The 16,505-nt window shown below is 48.8% G+C and overlaps 1 protein-coding gene across 2 annotated transcripts in view; it reads left to right on the top strand.

Moving 5' to 3' along the window:
• Positions 1–256: 256 nt before the first annotated feature.
• The window catches only part of SETD5 (SET domain containing 5), a 98,850-nt gene continuing 82,601 nt past the window's right edge, over positions 257–16,505 (top strand). Inside the window, exons 1-6 of one of the 2 annotated variants that reach the window (XM_065407252.1) lie at positions 257–396; positions 11,977–12,082; positions 13,655–13,866; positions 14,187–14,245; positions 14,625–14,812; positions 16,083–16,121. In XM_065407252.1, coding sequence (XP_065263324.1) covers positions 326–396; positions 11,977–12,082; positions 13,655–13,866; positions 14,187–14,245; positions 14,625–14,812; positions 16,083–16,121 — 675 coding nt within the window. In that variant the 5' untranslated portion in view covers positions 257–325. The remainder of the gene's footprint in view (positions 397–11,976; positions 12,083–13,654; positions 13,867–14,186; positions 14,246–14,624; positions 14,813–16,082; positions 16,122–16,505) is intronic. The other variant, XM_065407253.1, reaches the window with a different exon arrangement.

The following is a 16,505-nucleotide window of genomic DNA, read 5'->3' as shown; positions in this document are numbered from 1 at the left end:
TTTCAGGTTGAGGCTGGGTTGTAAAGAAGGGCTTTGGAGCTGCGGGTGATAGTTTAGCAACAAGCACAGGTGGTTGTGCATGTCACCTGCTGGAAAGCTGCTTACTCTCTCTCTCTCTCTCCCCTTCTGCTGGAAGTCCCCATGGGGGAGTGGGTATGGGAAAAACCCTTGCATATAACAAAGGTTAACAAAAATGCAACATACTGTTTTTTCCCTGCTAGGTTTCCCCATGTCCGTGACGTGTTGGCCGAGGCTCTGCGGCTCCTCCCCACCCTTGGAGCGGCCAGTCGCTACCTTTTGGACTCCGTGATCCCTGACGGACGTCATGAGCATTGCAATCCCTCTGGGAGTCACCACACCAGATACATCCTACTCAGATATGGCTGCAGGATCCGAGTAAGTGGTGTTTCCTCTGAATATGTGTGAGTGAATGCAGAGGCAGAGGTGAGCTCCTTTTCAGACTCCAGCATGTTTGGCAAACTCAGAATGGAGGGAACAGATGAACTTGAGACAGCAGTTAGAGGAAGGGGGAGCTCCAAAGGTATCGGATTCCTCCTTCCCAAGGCCAATACAAAAGAGATATGCTGCTCCCTTTACTAAAACTAATACTAAAACAGTGTGTTTTCTGTGGAAGTGCTTGGGAAATCTCAGCTCAGGTTAACAAGGGCTGTTGCACATCCACTACCCTTTGTAAGAGTGGCGAACTAATTAATGAGCTTGCACTGTCCAATAGAGTCTTGAGCAGTGTAAAACGGGGTGGGAGGCTGGGGACTGCGGTGATTGGCTGGTGCCTCTCTGTATAATTCATGACTGGCTGAGAGAGCATTCATGCAATTTAGCTGGGTGTGGAGGTCCACATGCTGATGACTGAGTGATCACAGCGCCTAGAGGGGTTTGTTGTTTGTCACTGGCATAGCATTGTGTGAGATAGCCCAGGCTGGAGAGTTAAGGGGGGCACAGCAGTCCTACAGTTCCAGGTTGTACCCCGGGGATCCTGTCTCACTGTCTTAACAAGCTAAGTGTCCTTAAAAGCTAGGGTTTTGTCTCATCATATGCTGATGTAAATTTCACAGGCTGGGTCTCTCTTCAGCCTGGGATCACTCCCCCTTAGTTCAGTTCTTTGAGAGATGTTGATATCATGAGCAAAGAGATGGGAGGAGAGGTGAAATGGAGGCCACGGGGTCTGTCTGTCTCTCTCTTATATCACCCTCCCCTCTTTGAGGATTACTCCCATCTGGGGTACAGGCAATACAAGTAGTCTATTGTGGATGTGAGGGTTGAGCCATCTCTGTGATGAAATGTAAATTTCTTGTTTATACTTTCCTGTTGCTGAAGAATGGCTGTTTAAGCTGGTGATTGCTCTTTAACACCTAGCTGGGGTGCTTGTATGTCTTTGACTCTGAAAAGCTGGTTTGGACCTGACTTTCTAACTCCGGAACATGTGACAACAATGTTATGCAGTAGAAACGTATAACTTTACGTACAAAGTTGATACAGATATTTTACCAGGACAATAATGTTCAACAGATTGAGTTTTCAAATGACAAGGCATACTTTGTACAAAATTTATCATAGTCTTGTAAAAGTGGTGATCATAATAGTATAGATTGTCACACCGGTATACTTCCAGCTTCTATTCCCCTGCATCTCTCAGTGAAGTCCTGACTGCATCTACTCTCTCTGAGAGATGGGCCACTTGTTTTTTGTTTTTTTCCTTTGCATTTTCCTATTCTCTAAGGATATCATCAGCACAGGATTCTCATACCTGGGTTTTATGCTTCCCAACATCAGACAGACCACCCCAAGCTCTGTTAGGACTTTGGGTTAGGATGTGAACTGTCCCTTGGAATATTGATTGTGCTCAACCAAGAAGCTGCCCACAGGAGGAGATGCTCCTGCTCTTTATCTCTCAGGCCTAGTCTGCACTACAAAGTTAGGTCAATGTAAGTTGCCTTGCATGGGCCTGTTTATGAGTCTATGCTCAAATTTGTCTCTGACTGACGTAAGTGACCTACTACAGTGACACAGTAAAATCATCTTCCTGAACTGTGTAAAACTATGATCGACCTACTTTGGTCAACGCAGTGTGACCCATGTCAACACTAACAGTCCTCCAGCCAACGTCCCACAGTACCCAGGCCACACAACAGTGACCACTCTACTCACAATTTTAAACTCCATTACCTAGGAGTGATAGAAACTGGAAGCCCCCCACCTTTAGATACCTTGTGTTTTTTGAAATGCCCTTTCCTGGTTGCCCATCTTGGCAAGCATACCTAGCAGCTCACCTTTGTTTGTGTCCAGCACATACAGAGAGGTACTAGATGCACTCCTGCCTGGAACAGGCAAGAAGTGTTGCATCTCCAGGGCCTGTGGAGAGAAGAGGCTGTGCAAGCTGTGAGGAAGTGGGTTTTTTCCCCTTGTTATGTTGTACGTGCGCCTTAATAACAAGGAGTCTGGTGGCACCTTAAAGACTAACAGATTTATTTGATCCTGGAGGACTTTGGGTTTAGGATATGAACAGATTTATTTGGGCATAAGCTTTCATGGGTAAAAAACCTCACTTCTTCAGATGCATGACTCCATCTGAAGCTACAGACTGTTGTTTTTGTGAATACAGACTAACACGGCTACCCCCTGATACTTGACACCTGTGAGCCTTAATGTTTTGCATGAATACTGTATGTACCTCAGTTTCCCCTGTGTATTACACCAAAGCCTAGGCAGTGGGGATAAGGGGGTGTGTCTTTTGCTGAGACCCCCGGGGCAGGTGAGACTGCTTCAGCTGCCTGCATGTGGACAATGGCCAAACCCCTTTGTAACCTGAGAACCAGGAGGGAGATGCGACCAAGTGACACTTTGCCAGGAAACAAGACACAGACTGCAAAAAGAACAGGAGTACTTGCGGCACCTTAGAGACTAACAAATTTATTTAAATAAATTTGTTAGTCTCTAAGGTGCCACAAGTACTCCTGTTCTTTTTGCGGATACAGACTAACACGGCTGCTACTCTGAAAGACACAGACTGGAGCAGGGGCTATGGGCAGGATGGAGGCCAGGCAGCTGGAAGGGGTCAGACTCAGGGGAAGGGTCAGGATCCCAAGACTCTGGGGTTTCCCTCTCCCCAAGGTGGACTTTACTGAATGGTCCTACTTTCTGCGTTAACAAGATCCGTTCTAAGCTATGTTCCTATTGACTAATAAACCCTTCTGTTTTACAACGCTGGCTGAGAGTCATTTCTGACTGTGAAGTTGGGGTATAGGGCCCTTTGGGGGCGTGCAAGGCTTCCCCAGGCATCCTATTCAGGTGGACTCACTGCGGGGAGCTCATGGTGTGAACAGGGGTGCTGAATGCTCCGAGATTGGTCCCAGGAAGTTCCAAAGCCAAGGAGGTTTCTTGCCCTGGACATCATGCCGTGAGGGGAGTCAAGCTGCACCAGAGTCTTGGCTAAGGTGCTCCCAGAGCTGTTCCAGATCATCCAGACTGAAACCTGTGAGGGTCCCAAGCAAGTGGACTCCCAGAGGGGGCCCACGGCGAGAAACAGCAGGCTGGAGGCTCAGAGAGGTGAGGTTCCAGGAGGCACTGGAGCCCAGGGCTTAACCCCCAAGAGATCATGGACTCCCCGAGAAGGGCTGTCGCGATGAAGGGGGGTTCCTCCCGGAGACCGTAAGGAGCCGAGAGAGCCTAGGTCCTGTGAGTCCATGACACAAGCACAACTACGGAACAGCTGTAGAAATAGCAGATTGCACTGGGGATGCAAGCAAAGGGGTGTAACAGGGATCAGTAGCAGTGCCATATGAAAGCGAAGGAACTTTGCCAGGGATACCACAAGGCAGGGGAGGGCAACTCCTGCTACCAGTATCCTTTTCTCTTTATGGCCCTTCCTGCCCAGTCCAGTGGTTTTTAGTATGGTTATTTTTCATTGGTTCTGTCATTAACACCCCAATATATGAGTAAACAATGTAACACTGTTGCAAAAAAAAAAAAAAAAGAGGACATCATTTTGGGCTGTATTAGCAGAAGTATTGTAAGCAAGACATGAGAAATAATTCTTCCACTCTACTCAGCACTGATAAGACTTCAGCTGGAGTATTGTGTCCAGTTCTGGGCACCACACTTCAGGAAAGATGTGGACGAATTGGAGAAGGTCCAGAGGAGAGCAGCAAAAATGATTAAAGGTCTAGAAAACATGACTTATGAGGTTAGATTGAAAAAATTGGGTTGGTTTAGTCTGGAGAAGAGATAGTGGGGGAGGGAGCGGATGTGATAACTCTTCAAGTATTGTTCTCCTTAGCCACTGAGGACAGGACAAGAAATAATGAGCTTAAATTGCAGCAAGGGGATTTAGCTTGGACATTAGGAAAAACTTCCCGTCAGGGTGGTTAAGCACTGGAAGAAATTACCTAGGGAAGTTGTGGAATCTCCATCACAGGATTTTTTAGACAAACATTTGTCTGAGATGGACTAGGGTTCTCAAACTGGGGCGGGCACGGAATGTATACTTGGGAGGCGTGAGAAGGCAGAGTGGAGAGCAGCGGCTGCTGGCCGGGTACCCACCTCTGAAGGCAGCACCGCCGCCACCAGCAGCGCAGAAATAAGGGTGGTATGGTATGGTTTTGCCACCCTTAGTTCTGTGCTGCTGCTGGCGGTGGCGCTGCCTCAGAGCTGGGCGGCCAGAGAGCTATGTGCTATATATTTAAGTAGCTCTGTTTGAATCAATGCCTTATTGTTTTTAATATTTAATGAGAGTTGCACATTGAATTTTTTTTTTTATCAGTATATGTACTTGTGGGGGGGATAAACTACTACAAACACGAAGAAGAGGGGCACGATCAAATACGTTTGAGAACCACTGGTCTAGATAATACTTAGTCCTATCTTAGTGCAAGGGACTGGACTAATGACCTATTGAGTTCCTTCCAGTCCTACACTGTTATGATTCTATGATCTGAAGGATCATTGACCTCCAGAGACCTCAGAAGGTCTTTGGGGCTGAGTCCAGGACTGCTTCTTTATTTCTAGCTTTGTTACCATCAGCACCTCCTACCTCAGTGCCTTATTTCACTTTGACGTCTTGGCTCTCAGTAACTTTAAACTTAAACTGCAGCAGGAGAATGTTGGTAACAGGCTAAGCCATTCAGCATGTTTTCTGCCTGGAGATTGAGTAGGACATGTAGGGGAGTCGGATCTACCTGCAGATGTCACTCAAAGCATTCAGAATCCCTCCAACCCTTCTACGGGGCACAGTCTGTGAGACTTCCATATGTCCAGCATAAAGCTAGCCTGATGTGCTTTGAAAGAAAAATCCTCAAAACGTAAGCCTGAGTTGGCTTCAACTGCTGTGTGCCAGGACTCTGGTGGTGCCACCCACCTCAGTACAGTCCTAGCAGACTAGGTTTGCGTCTGAAGCATCCTGCACCAATCTCTCAAAGCTAAGGACTTCCCCCATGCAGAGTTCCCAAACCCCTGAAGATCTCGGCACGTGAAGTTGGTGGTAGCTAGGCATTGGTTCTGAATAATAAACATCAGCTGGCTGCACTGCCACTGATGAAGCTCCCAGTGCCAGGCAGTGTGTTGTAAGGGTCTTCAGCATCAACTTATCCTTCCTGTTCAGGGCAGGGTGGAACCCCTGCGTGGCCGTGTATGCTGAAGGGCCTGGCCAAGTTAACCTTGTTTAGCTCTGAAGCTGCCTTGGAGGCTGCAGTTGCTATTTCACCCTTAATTCAGTTTAGCTTAATTCATAAACCGAACTGAGGGCTTGGCTCCACTTGCGAGTTAGAGCGCATTAAAGCAGCCCTGGGCACCCTAACTCACGACACGTCCACACTGGCAAGGCACATAGAGCACCCGGACTCCGCAGCTGGAGCGCTCCTGGTAATCCACCTCGACAAGAGGCATAACGCTTGCTGTGCCCCGGCGGGAGTGCTGTGGTGCCAGTGTGGACGCCCTGATCTGTTAATGCGCTCTGGTGACCAACCTTCAGACCCGCCCTTTAAATTCTCTGGGAATTTTGAAAATCCCCTTCCTGTTTGCTCAGCCAGGCGTGGAGTAGCTCTCAGCGAATCTTTGCAGGTGACCATGCCTCCACGCACCAGGCGATCTCCAGTATGGAGCAATGGCGAGGCGCTGGACCTCATCAGTGTTTGGGGGGAGAAAGCTGTCCAGTCCCAGCTGCGCTCCAGCCATAGGAATTACGATACCTTTGGGCAGATATCAAGGGACATGATGGAAAGGGGCCATGACCGGGACGCACAGCAGTGCAGGGTTAAAGGGAAGGGGCTGCGGAATGCCTACCACAAAGCCCGCGAGGCAAACAGCCTTTCTGGTGCTGCCCCTGCAACCTGCCGTTTCTACAAAGAGCTGGACAGAATACTTGGGGGGCGACCTCACCTCCACCGAGGACCACCATGGACACTTCAGAGCTCAGTTCAACAAGGCAGGAGGAGGAGGTAAGCGGGAGCAAGGGTGCTGAGGAGGAGGAAGACACCCCAGCATCCCTAGATGCATGCAGCCAGGAGCTGTTCTCAAGCCAGGAGGAAGGTAGCCAGTCGCGGTAGCCGGTGCTTGGGGAAGGACAAACACTAGAGGAGGTGCCTGGTAAGCGGCTTTTATTTTGGGAAGGAAGTTGTTTGGTGCAGGTTCTTGGGGCGAGGAGGGTTAGGGCTGCATGCATGTCTTGATGCGGAATAGGACATTGATGTGCTCTCTCACATTGCAGTAATCGGCCTCAGTGATCTCTTCAAAGGTCTCATGCAGAAGCTGGGCAATGCACTTGCGCAGGTTCCTTGGGAGAGCTACTGTACTCCTTGTCCCAGTAAGGCTAACATGTCTGCGCCACTGTGCCGTGAGGAGCAGTCGGACCACTGCTGCACACAGGCAAGCTGCATATGGGCCAGGGCGGAAGCAGCATTGTAGTAGAAGGACCCTCCCTTGCTTCGCAGGTCACCCTCAGTAGCGAGATATCTTCCAGGATGAACTCCTGTGAAAAATGTGGGGACAGTATTCAGTATAGGGCCCCCCTGCAGCTGTTAGCTCTCCCCAAGACACAGAACCCCAGAGAACACTATGGCCCACAGTCCCCCTTGCCCCTGTGCTTACTCACCATTCTGGGGCTCCTGTGGATTATGTGCGCTCGCTTTGGGATGGGCAAATTCTGCTATTGTGTAGACTGTGCTTGCCTTTAAGTACGGGCGAATCATTGCTCTGTTTGGTGTGAACAATGCTGCCTCTGTTAAGTGTTGCATTTTGCCTTTACAGATGCAACTTTGAGATCTCAGCCGTCCATCTTATCACCTGCTGAAAGACTCAAAAGAATTGGGAAGAGGCCACGCTGCATGAAGTAATGCAGCAGTCCCTTAATGAAAATCAAAAAGCGCACGAGTGGCGGGAGAGTGAAAGGAGGGTCTGCCAGCAGAAAGCAGATCGCTGGCACCAAAGCACAGAGCAGCTGCTAAGCATTATGGAGTGCCAAGCAGACTTGATACAGGCGCTCGTAGCCATGCAGGCGGAGCACTACCTTACCTCCTCCCCCCCCCCCCCCCCCCCGCAGCCCTTGTTCCAAAACTCTTTCCCTTGTGCCCCCATGTCACCTCCAACCCACTTTCCCCACATCCGGGTTCTTATCGCCACCAACTGCCTCCAACACCTGTAGCTTCACCACCCAGCTCTGCAAACTATGACCCTTACCCACTGCACTCAACCCCCATCCCCATGCATTTTAGCCTGCCTGAAGTGCAGCACTCATTGCACAGCACTCCAGACAGGAAGGCAGAGTAAGATAACAGGACATACGCAAATCTGTGATTGAACCGTTCCCCACCCCAATCCCTTGCCCTTTCTGTTTCCCAAGCAGTTGTGTTTCTTTTCAATAAATGAATTTTCTTTTCAATAAGTGGATTTTTTGGCTTTGAAAACATTCTTTATTATTGCATTAAGTAAAAGATACCTTAGCCCAGGAAAGCAACAGGCACTGCAAGTCAGTGTAGCAAACACAGATTCCTACTAACATTGGAACCACCGCTCTTCACTCTCATGCAGGGCTCCAAACATTACTGGTGGCTTTCAGCCTCAAATTTCTCCCTCAAGGCATCCCTAATCCTTGCAGCCCCGTGCTGGGCCCCTCTAATAGCCCTGCTCTCTGGCTGTTCAAATTCAGGCTCCAGGTGTTGAACCTCCGAGTTCCATGCCTGACTGAATCTTTCACCCTTCCCTTCACAAATATTATGGAGGGTACAACACGCGGATATAACCGTGGGGATGTTGTCATCGGCCAGGTCCAGCTTCCCATACAGACAGCGCCAGCGGCCCTTTAAACGGCCAAAAGCACACTCCACAGTCGTTCTACACCGACTCAGCCTGTTGTTGAACTGATCCTTGCTGCTGTCAAGGCTCCCTGTGTAGGGTTTCATGAGCCACGGCATTAAAGGGTAAGCAGGGTCTCCAAGGATCACAATGGGCATTTCGACTTCCCCTACAGTGATCTTCTGGGACGAAAGTCCCAGCTTGCAGCTTCCTGAAGAGGCCAGTGTTCCGAAAGATGCATGCGTCATTTCCGGCCCAGCCTGCGTTAATGTCAATGAAACACCCATGGTGATCCACAAGCGCCTGGAGAATCATAGAGAAATACCCCTTCCGATTAACGTACTCGGAGGCTAGGTGGGCTGGTGCCAGAATTGGAATATGCATCCCATCTATCGCCCCTCCGCAGTTAGGGAAACCCATTTGTGCAAAGTCAGCCACAATGTCATGCACATTACCCAGAGTCACGGTTCTTCTGAGCAGGATGCGATTAATGGCCCCGCAAACTTGCATCAACACGATTCCAACGATCAACTTTCCCACTCCAAACTGGTTAGCGACCGATCAGTAGCTGTCTGGAGTTGCCAGCTTCCAGATTGCAATAGCCACCCGCTTCTCCACCGGCAGGACAGCTCTCAATCTTGTGTCCTTGTGCTGCAGGTTGGGGGTGAGCTCAGCACACAGTCCCATAAAAGTGGCTTTTCTCATCCGAAAGTTGTGCAGCCACTGCTCGTCATCCCAGACTTGCCTGACAATGTGATCCCACCACTCAGTGCTTGTTTCCCGAGCCCAAAAGCGCCGTTTCACGGTGGTGAGCATGTCCGTGAATGCCCCAAGCAATCTTGTGTCATATGCGTTACGCGAGTCAACATCGTCGGACTCCTCACTGTCAGTTTGTAGCTTACGGAGTAACTCGACTGCCAAATGCGACGTGCTGGCAAGACTCATCAGCATATTTCTCAGCACTTCGAGCTCCATTCCTGCAGACCGAAAGGGAAGACAGAGTGTGCAGTACAAAATACGTTGAAAGATGGCGCCAAATATGGATGGAAGCACAGGGATTGCTGGGATGCGATGCATCACAGGGCATTGGGACAGGACCCAGAATGCCCCGCACCCTCTGCCCCCTTCCCACAAGCTACAGCGCCAGAATGGGAAGAGGTGCTCTGTGGGATAGCTGCCCATAATGCACCGCTCCCAATGCCGCTGCAAGTGCTGCAAATGTGACCACGCCAGTGTGCTTGCAGCTGACAGTGTGAACACACTGCAGCGCTTTCTCTACTGCGCTCTCCGAGGGCTGGTTTAACTCACAGCGCTCTACATCTGCAAGTGTAGCCATGCCCTGAATTAAACGCTTAATGCAATTTAACTAATCCACTTTAAATTCACACCTTTAGTTAATGCATATTAATTTTCCTAAATGTCCCTGTATAGACGAAGCCTTAGGCCTGGCCTACACTACCGAGTTAGATCAACGCAAGGCAGCTTATGTCAACCTAACTATGTAAGTGTCTACACTAAAATTTTGCTCCCGTTGACATAACAGCCTTGCTACACTGACTGACTAACTCCACCTTCACAAGCGGTGTAGAGTCAATGTTAATGTAGCTAGGTCAATGCAGTGCCAGTGAAGACACTGCATTGCTTACGTCGACTGTTATTGGCTTTCAGAAGCCATCCCACAATGCCCCACACTTGACACTACAGTCAGTACAAGCGCTCCTGGTAAGGACACGCACCATTGACACAAGGAGTGTAGTGTGGACACACAAAAGTGATTTAATTACTGTGGCGGCTTTATGCCGATGTAACTGAAGTCGACATAATTTTGTAGTCGAGACATGTCCTTAGTGTTTAGAGTTCTGCCGGATTCACACTGGCAACACAAGACCCAGGAGTGAGAATCCTGCTTTTCTGTCTGCTTTGCCCCTTCTCCCATGCTATAATCTTTGAAGGGGAGACTGGGGCCAAGTCTACATTATAAACTTACATTGGAATAACTACGTCGCTTAGGGGTGAGAAAAAGCCACACCCCTGAGCAATGCAGATATACAGACCTAACCCCCGATGTAGACAGTGCTATGTTGATGGCAGGGCTTCTCCCATCGACAGAGCTGCTGCCTCTTGGGGAAGTGCAGTACCTACACTGATAGGAAAAGGCCTCCTGTTGGCAAAGTAGCAACCTTACAGAAGCACACAGCACCGCAGCTGCACTGCTGCAGTGTTTTAAATGTAGACCTGCCCTGGAACTACAGATGTGATTCACTTATTTCCTGTGTCATTTCCAATGCAACCTATAATTGTACATGTGCAGTAGTATGTCCTCTTCCATCTCCTGTTTTGGAATGCCTCTCAATTGAGAGGATATTTCCTTTCTGGTATTCTGTCGCTGCCCTCATTATCTACCGCTTCCCTGTGCTGAATTGCAGCTATCCCTCCTCTGCCCAGGACTCCTGCAGTCCTTCACCAATAGCACACTTTATACTTGATTTTGACCTGATATTTTTCGCCACCGTGTGGTGAAAATATGCATTGTCATTTTAAGTTAGCAACAAAATTCCCATTCAACACATGTCGGCATGTAGGAAGCATAAAGCCAAACTGCTTTGCCTGTGCCCTTTTCTGTCCAAGCCATGAGTTTTATTGACCCTTCTTTGCAACATGGAATCTTAACCATCCCAAACTGTGCAAGATGTTTTTAGGACAACTGTAGCTTCCATACAAATTATATCCCAAAACACTGTGAAGTTAAGTGACACTAAGGCTTTGTCTACACTAGCACTTTTGTCAATCGGGGTGCCAAAAAACCCAACCTCCTCCGCCCCCTCCCCCCCCCCGACTGACATAAAGTTTCCCTGACAAAAGTGCCAGTGTGGACAGCACTATGTCGGCAGGCAAGCGTCTCCTGCCGACATAGCTACCACCACTTGTTGGGGGTGGTTTAATTATGCCAGCGGGAGAGCGCTCTCCTGTCAGTATACAGCGGCTACACAGGAGACCTTACAGCAGCGCAGCTGCGGCAGTACACAGTGCCTCTGTAAGGGCCGTAGAGTAGACATAGCCTTAGTAGCTGAGGGGAAGAAGAACAGGCATAAAGGCAGGAGAGGTGTGTTCATCTGCAGTTTGGAGATGCTCTTTTTGGATTTAAAGGAGGAGAAGGTGGTGGTGTGTCAGTGGGGTGAGACTGAGACTAAATCAGCACTGGCCAGGCAGAGGGCATGGAGTGGGGTGTGATAAGGATCATAGGCCCAGATAGAACAAGTCCATGGAGGGTTTTAAAATCAAGGCAGGAAATCTTGAACTGTATCCGGAGGTGAATGGGAAGATAGTGGAGGAATATGAGAGTATGCACATAATGTGTCTGGCTGTGTCAGCATGTTTCTTACTCCTCTCCTGCTTCAGCATGAGGAGATGAGTTAGTTACCCCTTATCTAGCATGAACCCTGCTTAGCTGCCTGTTCTGTCTGTCAATCACAGGTTTATCCTACACCCCCATCCTCCATGTATGGGCCACATTGTGAAGTGGATAATGTACCTCAGTTTCCCTGAGATCTCTTAACAGTGCGTTTACAGTTCTGCCGAGTGGGAAAGAGGAGAATGCTGAGATATTGGCAAGTGCCTGACAAGGGGGAATTTGGTTCCATACTGATGGATCTTATTTCTGGCAATTTTCTGCAGCCCAGAGTCCGTGGAAGCTAGTCCAGCTGTCGATGAGAAGAATGTGTACTCCAGTCATGGCTATGAGGCCACCCAGAGGCACAGCTATCGAGGGCTGCCTTATGCAGTGAGTACTCACTCCTTAATTACACTGTACCAGCCCCTTCCTTTACACTCTGCTCCCTTGCTCCTTCTATAGCCCTTTCCCTACATAACCTGCACTGCTGCTTTGTTTAGCTCAAACTTTGTAGGCTGCGTACTATGCAGTCTACTGTGTACCTCCATCTGAGAGAGACAGAGGCAATGCGTGGGTGTGGGCATGCGGGGGTCACGTGCCCCCCCCGATTTCTGCCTTCCCTTTAGCAACAGCTTCTAGAGGTTTACTAACTGTTGGGCAAGCCTCACCTCAGTGGGCCACCCAGTCTGTCTTGGTTGGGCGGGACGCAACCAAACATTGTACCTCCAAGGGGAGGCTCAGCTCAAAAAGTTTGAAATTGGCCCGGTAAGGAATGGAGACGGCGTTCCCTCCCCGAGCCACACTGTGCAGGGCTGGTGTCGCTGCTTGCCCCCCAGAATGTTCCTCCTTGCCCCCCTAGTACTAAACCTCTGTACTAAATAAAATGCGTTGTCTTCCATTACAGGATTTTTCTCGCATACCTCCTGATGAGAGCTCGTGTACCCCTAGGGGTATGTGTGCCCCAGTTTGAAAACTGCTGGTTTAGCTTATTTTGGGGCAACGGCAGTGTGACTGAGTCCTACCAAACTTCCTGCATTTTGTGTGTTTGTTACTCTCAAGGCCCCATGTTCTCTTCAGCAAGCTTGATGTAGATTCAGTGGCAAGATCCCCTGGTTCCTGTAATGCTCTGTGAGGCAAATAGGAAAATCTGCAACAGCTTCCTTTAAATTTTAAAATGGAGGATTTTGTTGAACAAAGTATATGAATGTGTAACACCTTCCACAGTATCCTTGCTGGTGGTGGTTGATACCAACTGCAATTTATTTTACACTGTCTTCACACTTCGTTTTCAGCGTGCTGCAGATTTTCATATTGAAAACACATACCTGTCAGAACTTGGGAAGGTTGGGGAGAAGTTGGAGACGACATCTGCAGAGGGAAAGCATGGAAAGTGGTTTGAGATTTTGGGATAAGCACATTAGCTGGATGTTTTTTCAAAACGATTAGCAGTGAAACAGTCAATATTGACATTTGAATTGTTCTCAGAGGTTTGAGAAAAATAGTGACAAATAGTAAAAAAATTGAGACAAATAGTGCAGTTCACGCCTCTCAGAGCTATTGCTTCAAGCTGTTTGCAGACTGCTGTTTTCCATTCAGATTGTTGGTTTCCTGGATGGCTGTTGAGTTAGAGCTGAGTTTTAGGCTATGCCTACGCTATAAATTACTTTGGTATAATTTATGTTGCTTAGGGGTGTGAATAATCCACACCCCGGAGTGACATAAGTTACACCAACCTAAGCAGCAGTGTGGACAGCACTATGTTGGCAGGAGAGCTTCTCCCATCGACATAGCTACCGCCGCTTGTGGAGGCGGGAGTTCTTAAGCCAATGGGAGAGCTCTCTCCTGTTGGCTTAAAGCGCTTTCGCCAGCAGTGCTGCAGCAGCGCAGCTGCAGTGTAAACATACCCTGAGACTTTGAACTCCCTATGTTCAAAATAATTCTGATGGAGATGTTTATTTTCAGGATCATAATTATGGAGCTCCTCCTCCTCCGACCCCTCCAGCATCTCCCCCAGTTCAGACTATCATCCCTCGTGCTGAGCTGAATGGCTTGCACTCACCTGACGAGGAGAACTCGGGGGACAGTGAGAGCTCCTCAGAGGGAGAGTCCATTCCCAGCTGGTGTCACTGCACACTCTCTCAAGATGGCTTCCTCATCAAGTGTGACAAATGCAGGTAACTTCTGATGCATCGCAGAACAGGACGGCTTCTCCTGCTTTCACTTCTAATGCCAGACTATCACATTTGAGTTGGGGATGGACTTCCTGTTGCTGGTTGAAGTGTTCTGTCGAGTGCTTTGCCAAGTATCGGCCCTCCCCCTTTGCTCTGTCAACCTGACAAGTGTTGGGAGCACTAGGAGTGGAGATGAGAATGATAAATTGATGCTCTTACCACCGTAGGCCCCTTAGAGGGCATGCAGCTTGTGACATCTGGTTGACTTTCAGGTTGACTGACCCTTACAAAACTGGCTTCAATTGTTCATTCTCCTTTTGCAGGGGAATGAGCAGGGGGAAAGTGATCAGACTCCGTCGCCGGAAGCAGGACAATGTGTCAGGTAAGGCTGCGGTTATGCTGAGACTAATGGTGACACTGTTGTCTCCTCCAACAGGGCCGGAAGATTCTTGGTTACTGTCTCTCAGTGCTCTAATCACCTATAGCTGTGATAAACACACTCATGTGTCTTTTCCTTTTCACCGTTGGGACTCCAGGGATGTGGCAAGTTCTCTGGGGGGGCAGAGAGACCAAATATGCAGCAATGTCATCTTGTGCAGTGTCAGAAGATTGGGAGAGTGGTGGAGGGGAGGTTGAGCTTGTGGGGCTCTCAGGTTGGGGAGCAATGTCTAACTAGCAAATCATCGTGAAGGGGGACCAGGGGACATGCAGATCTCTCCATGGTAGACATAAAGTTGCTAACATGATACTCCTCCCTGCAGGTGGAGACAGTAGTGCAACTGAGAGTTGGGATGAGGAGCTCTCCCCCTCCACAGTGTTGTACACAGCTACGCAGCACACACCCACAAGCATCACTCTCACTGTTAATCGGGTACGCAGAAACAAACCTAAGAAGAGGAAGAGGAGTATGGAGAAAGCTCGCACTGCACCAAAGGCCAAGAAAATCAAGGTATTTGAGCATGGCAAAAACAGCCCAGACCAAATGCGGGACACAGTATTGGTGAGTGCAGGCTGACCCCTGCTGTGGTCAGCATGCCCAAATGTGGGTCATCCTTCGGTTACTCTGCGTAAGCAATGCCTGTATGGGCAGAAAGTCCTCATGTCCCACCACTGTCTCATCTTTATGAGCTGCTTGGCCACCCCAGCCTGGAGCTTACAGATTGATCTGTCTTCCCCTTTGTTTCCCTACACTGCCCATTGGTATTCAGAGGCTTTAGGTTTGGTTTTGAATTGCATCTCCATTCCCCCTGCTGGTTCATCAGAGTTCAGAAAAACCTCTTCAGGGGTCCACATCTGCCTGTGGCAGAGGGTTCATTGATATGATGGGACTGAAATGTTAAGAGGACTCTGTTCTTCTTTCTCAGAGGTGTGTGCTGTGTGTCTGGGATGCAGTTACTGGTGGGGGTAGGCAGAACTGTTCTGCATGGGGTGAGCTGATTCTTGGGAAGGAGATCTCCATACGTGCTTTTCATTGTCTAACAGCTCCCTTTCTGGAATACCCACAACTTGTGGCACTTCTGGGTGGCTTTCTTTGAGGTGGTCTGAGTCTGATGAAAGGGTTTGGGGATTTCAAATAGCTTTGGATTGTTCTTCATCATGCCTGTGTGTGTTGTGAAGCAGACAATACATGCTATTTGTGTCTTCTTCACCAGCAGCTTGATTAGTGTCATTTGCTATTTACTTGGGCTTTCCTTGAATTTGATCTGCAGTCACAGAGATAACAGAATACAGCTTACTCATTAGGGTTGAGGAGTTGATAGCATCAACCCTCTGCGATCTGCAGTGGTTGCTGATAAAACCAACTGGTTCAATTCTTAGTATTACTGAATAATAAAGCTCAATGAGAGATGGTCCCCGACCCTCCTCCTTACCAAAGCAGATGAGATTGGTCAGCTCGCTCTTTCTCGTGGTCCCAAGATTTTGCCTTAGTCAGGTCGGGGGGGGTGAACTTTCTCAGTTCAGAATGTCTGCTGGAGTCCTTCTGTGGGGCTTTTCTGTTCAGGTCTGGCACCTCCTGTTTAAATCTTCCTGCGGCATTGGCCATCTTTTGTGAAATGCTGTGATTTCTGGGCCATTGGGCTGGGAGGAATTTACATGTTTAATGTTATCTAATTTAGATGTGATCCTTGGATTCCATCGAGTGGGGGGAGAGTGCTTTATAGAAATCTAAAGAAAGGGTATAAATACTGATGGGCACCATTCTCTTGTTTTGGGCACAGGCCTTTCGAGAAGGTTCACGGAAATCTCTGCGGATGAAGGTGAGTGGAACTGAGCTGCCCGCATGATTGTGTCACTTCTCTCAGTAGTTTTTTTCCTGATTTGTGTGTGGGGGGCTCTCTGATTCCAACACTAGCTTCTGGACAAGCCCTGACCTTTCACGCACCACAAAGGAACCTTTTCTGAGTCCCATTGGTTGGTGAACTCTGCTTTCACCTGAGAGGGCTCATCCATTTCTCTCTGCTGGGTAAACCCCATCCTGCTACCTAGGGTGAGGCTGATGAGGGACAGCTGTGAGAGAACGCAGGGTTGAGTCATGGCCCAGTATCTAGTGAGGTAAGCTGTCATTTGATTAATCTAATCTAATGTACTTGTAAGTTGTCTATCACTTTGGTATCTAATACCATATAAGTTTAAATAATATT

The sequence above is a fragment of the Emys orbicularis genome, chromosome 7 (genome assembly GCF_028017835.1).
Source record: "Emys orbicularis isolate rEmyOrb1 chromosome 7, rEmyOrb1.hap1, whole genome shotgun sequence".
NCBI lineage: Eukaryota > Metazoa > Chordata > Testudines > Emydidae > Emys > Emys orbicularis.
This window is presented reverse-complemented; position numbering and strand designations above follow the sequence as displayed.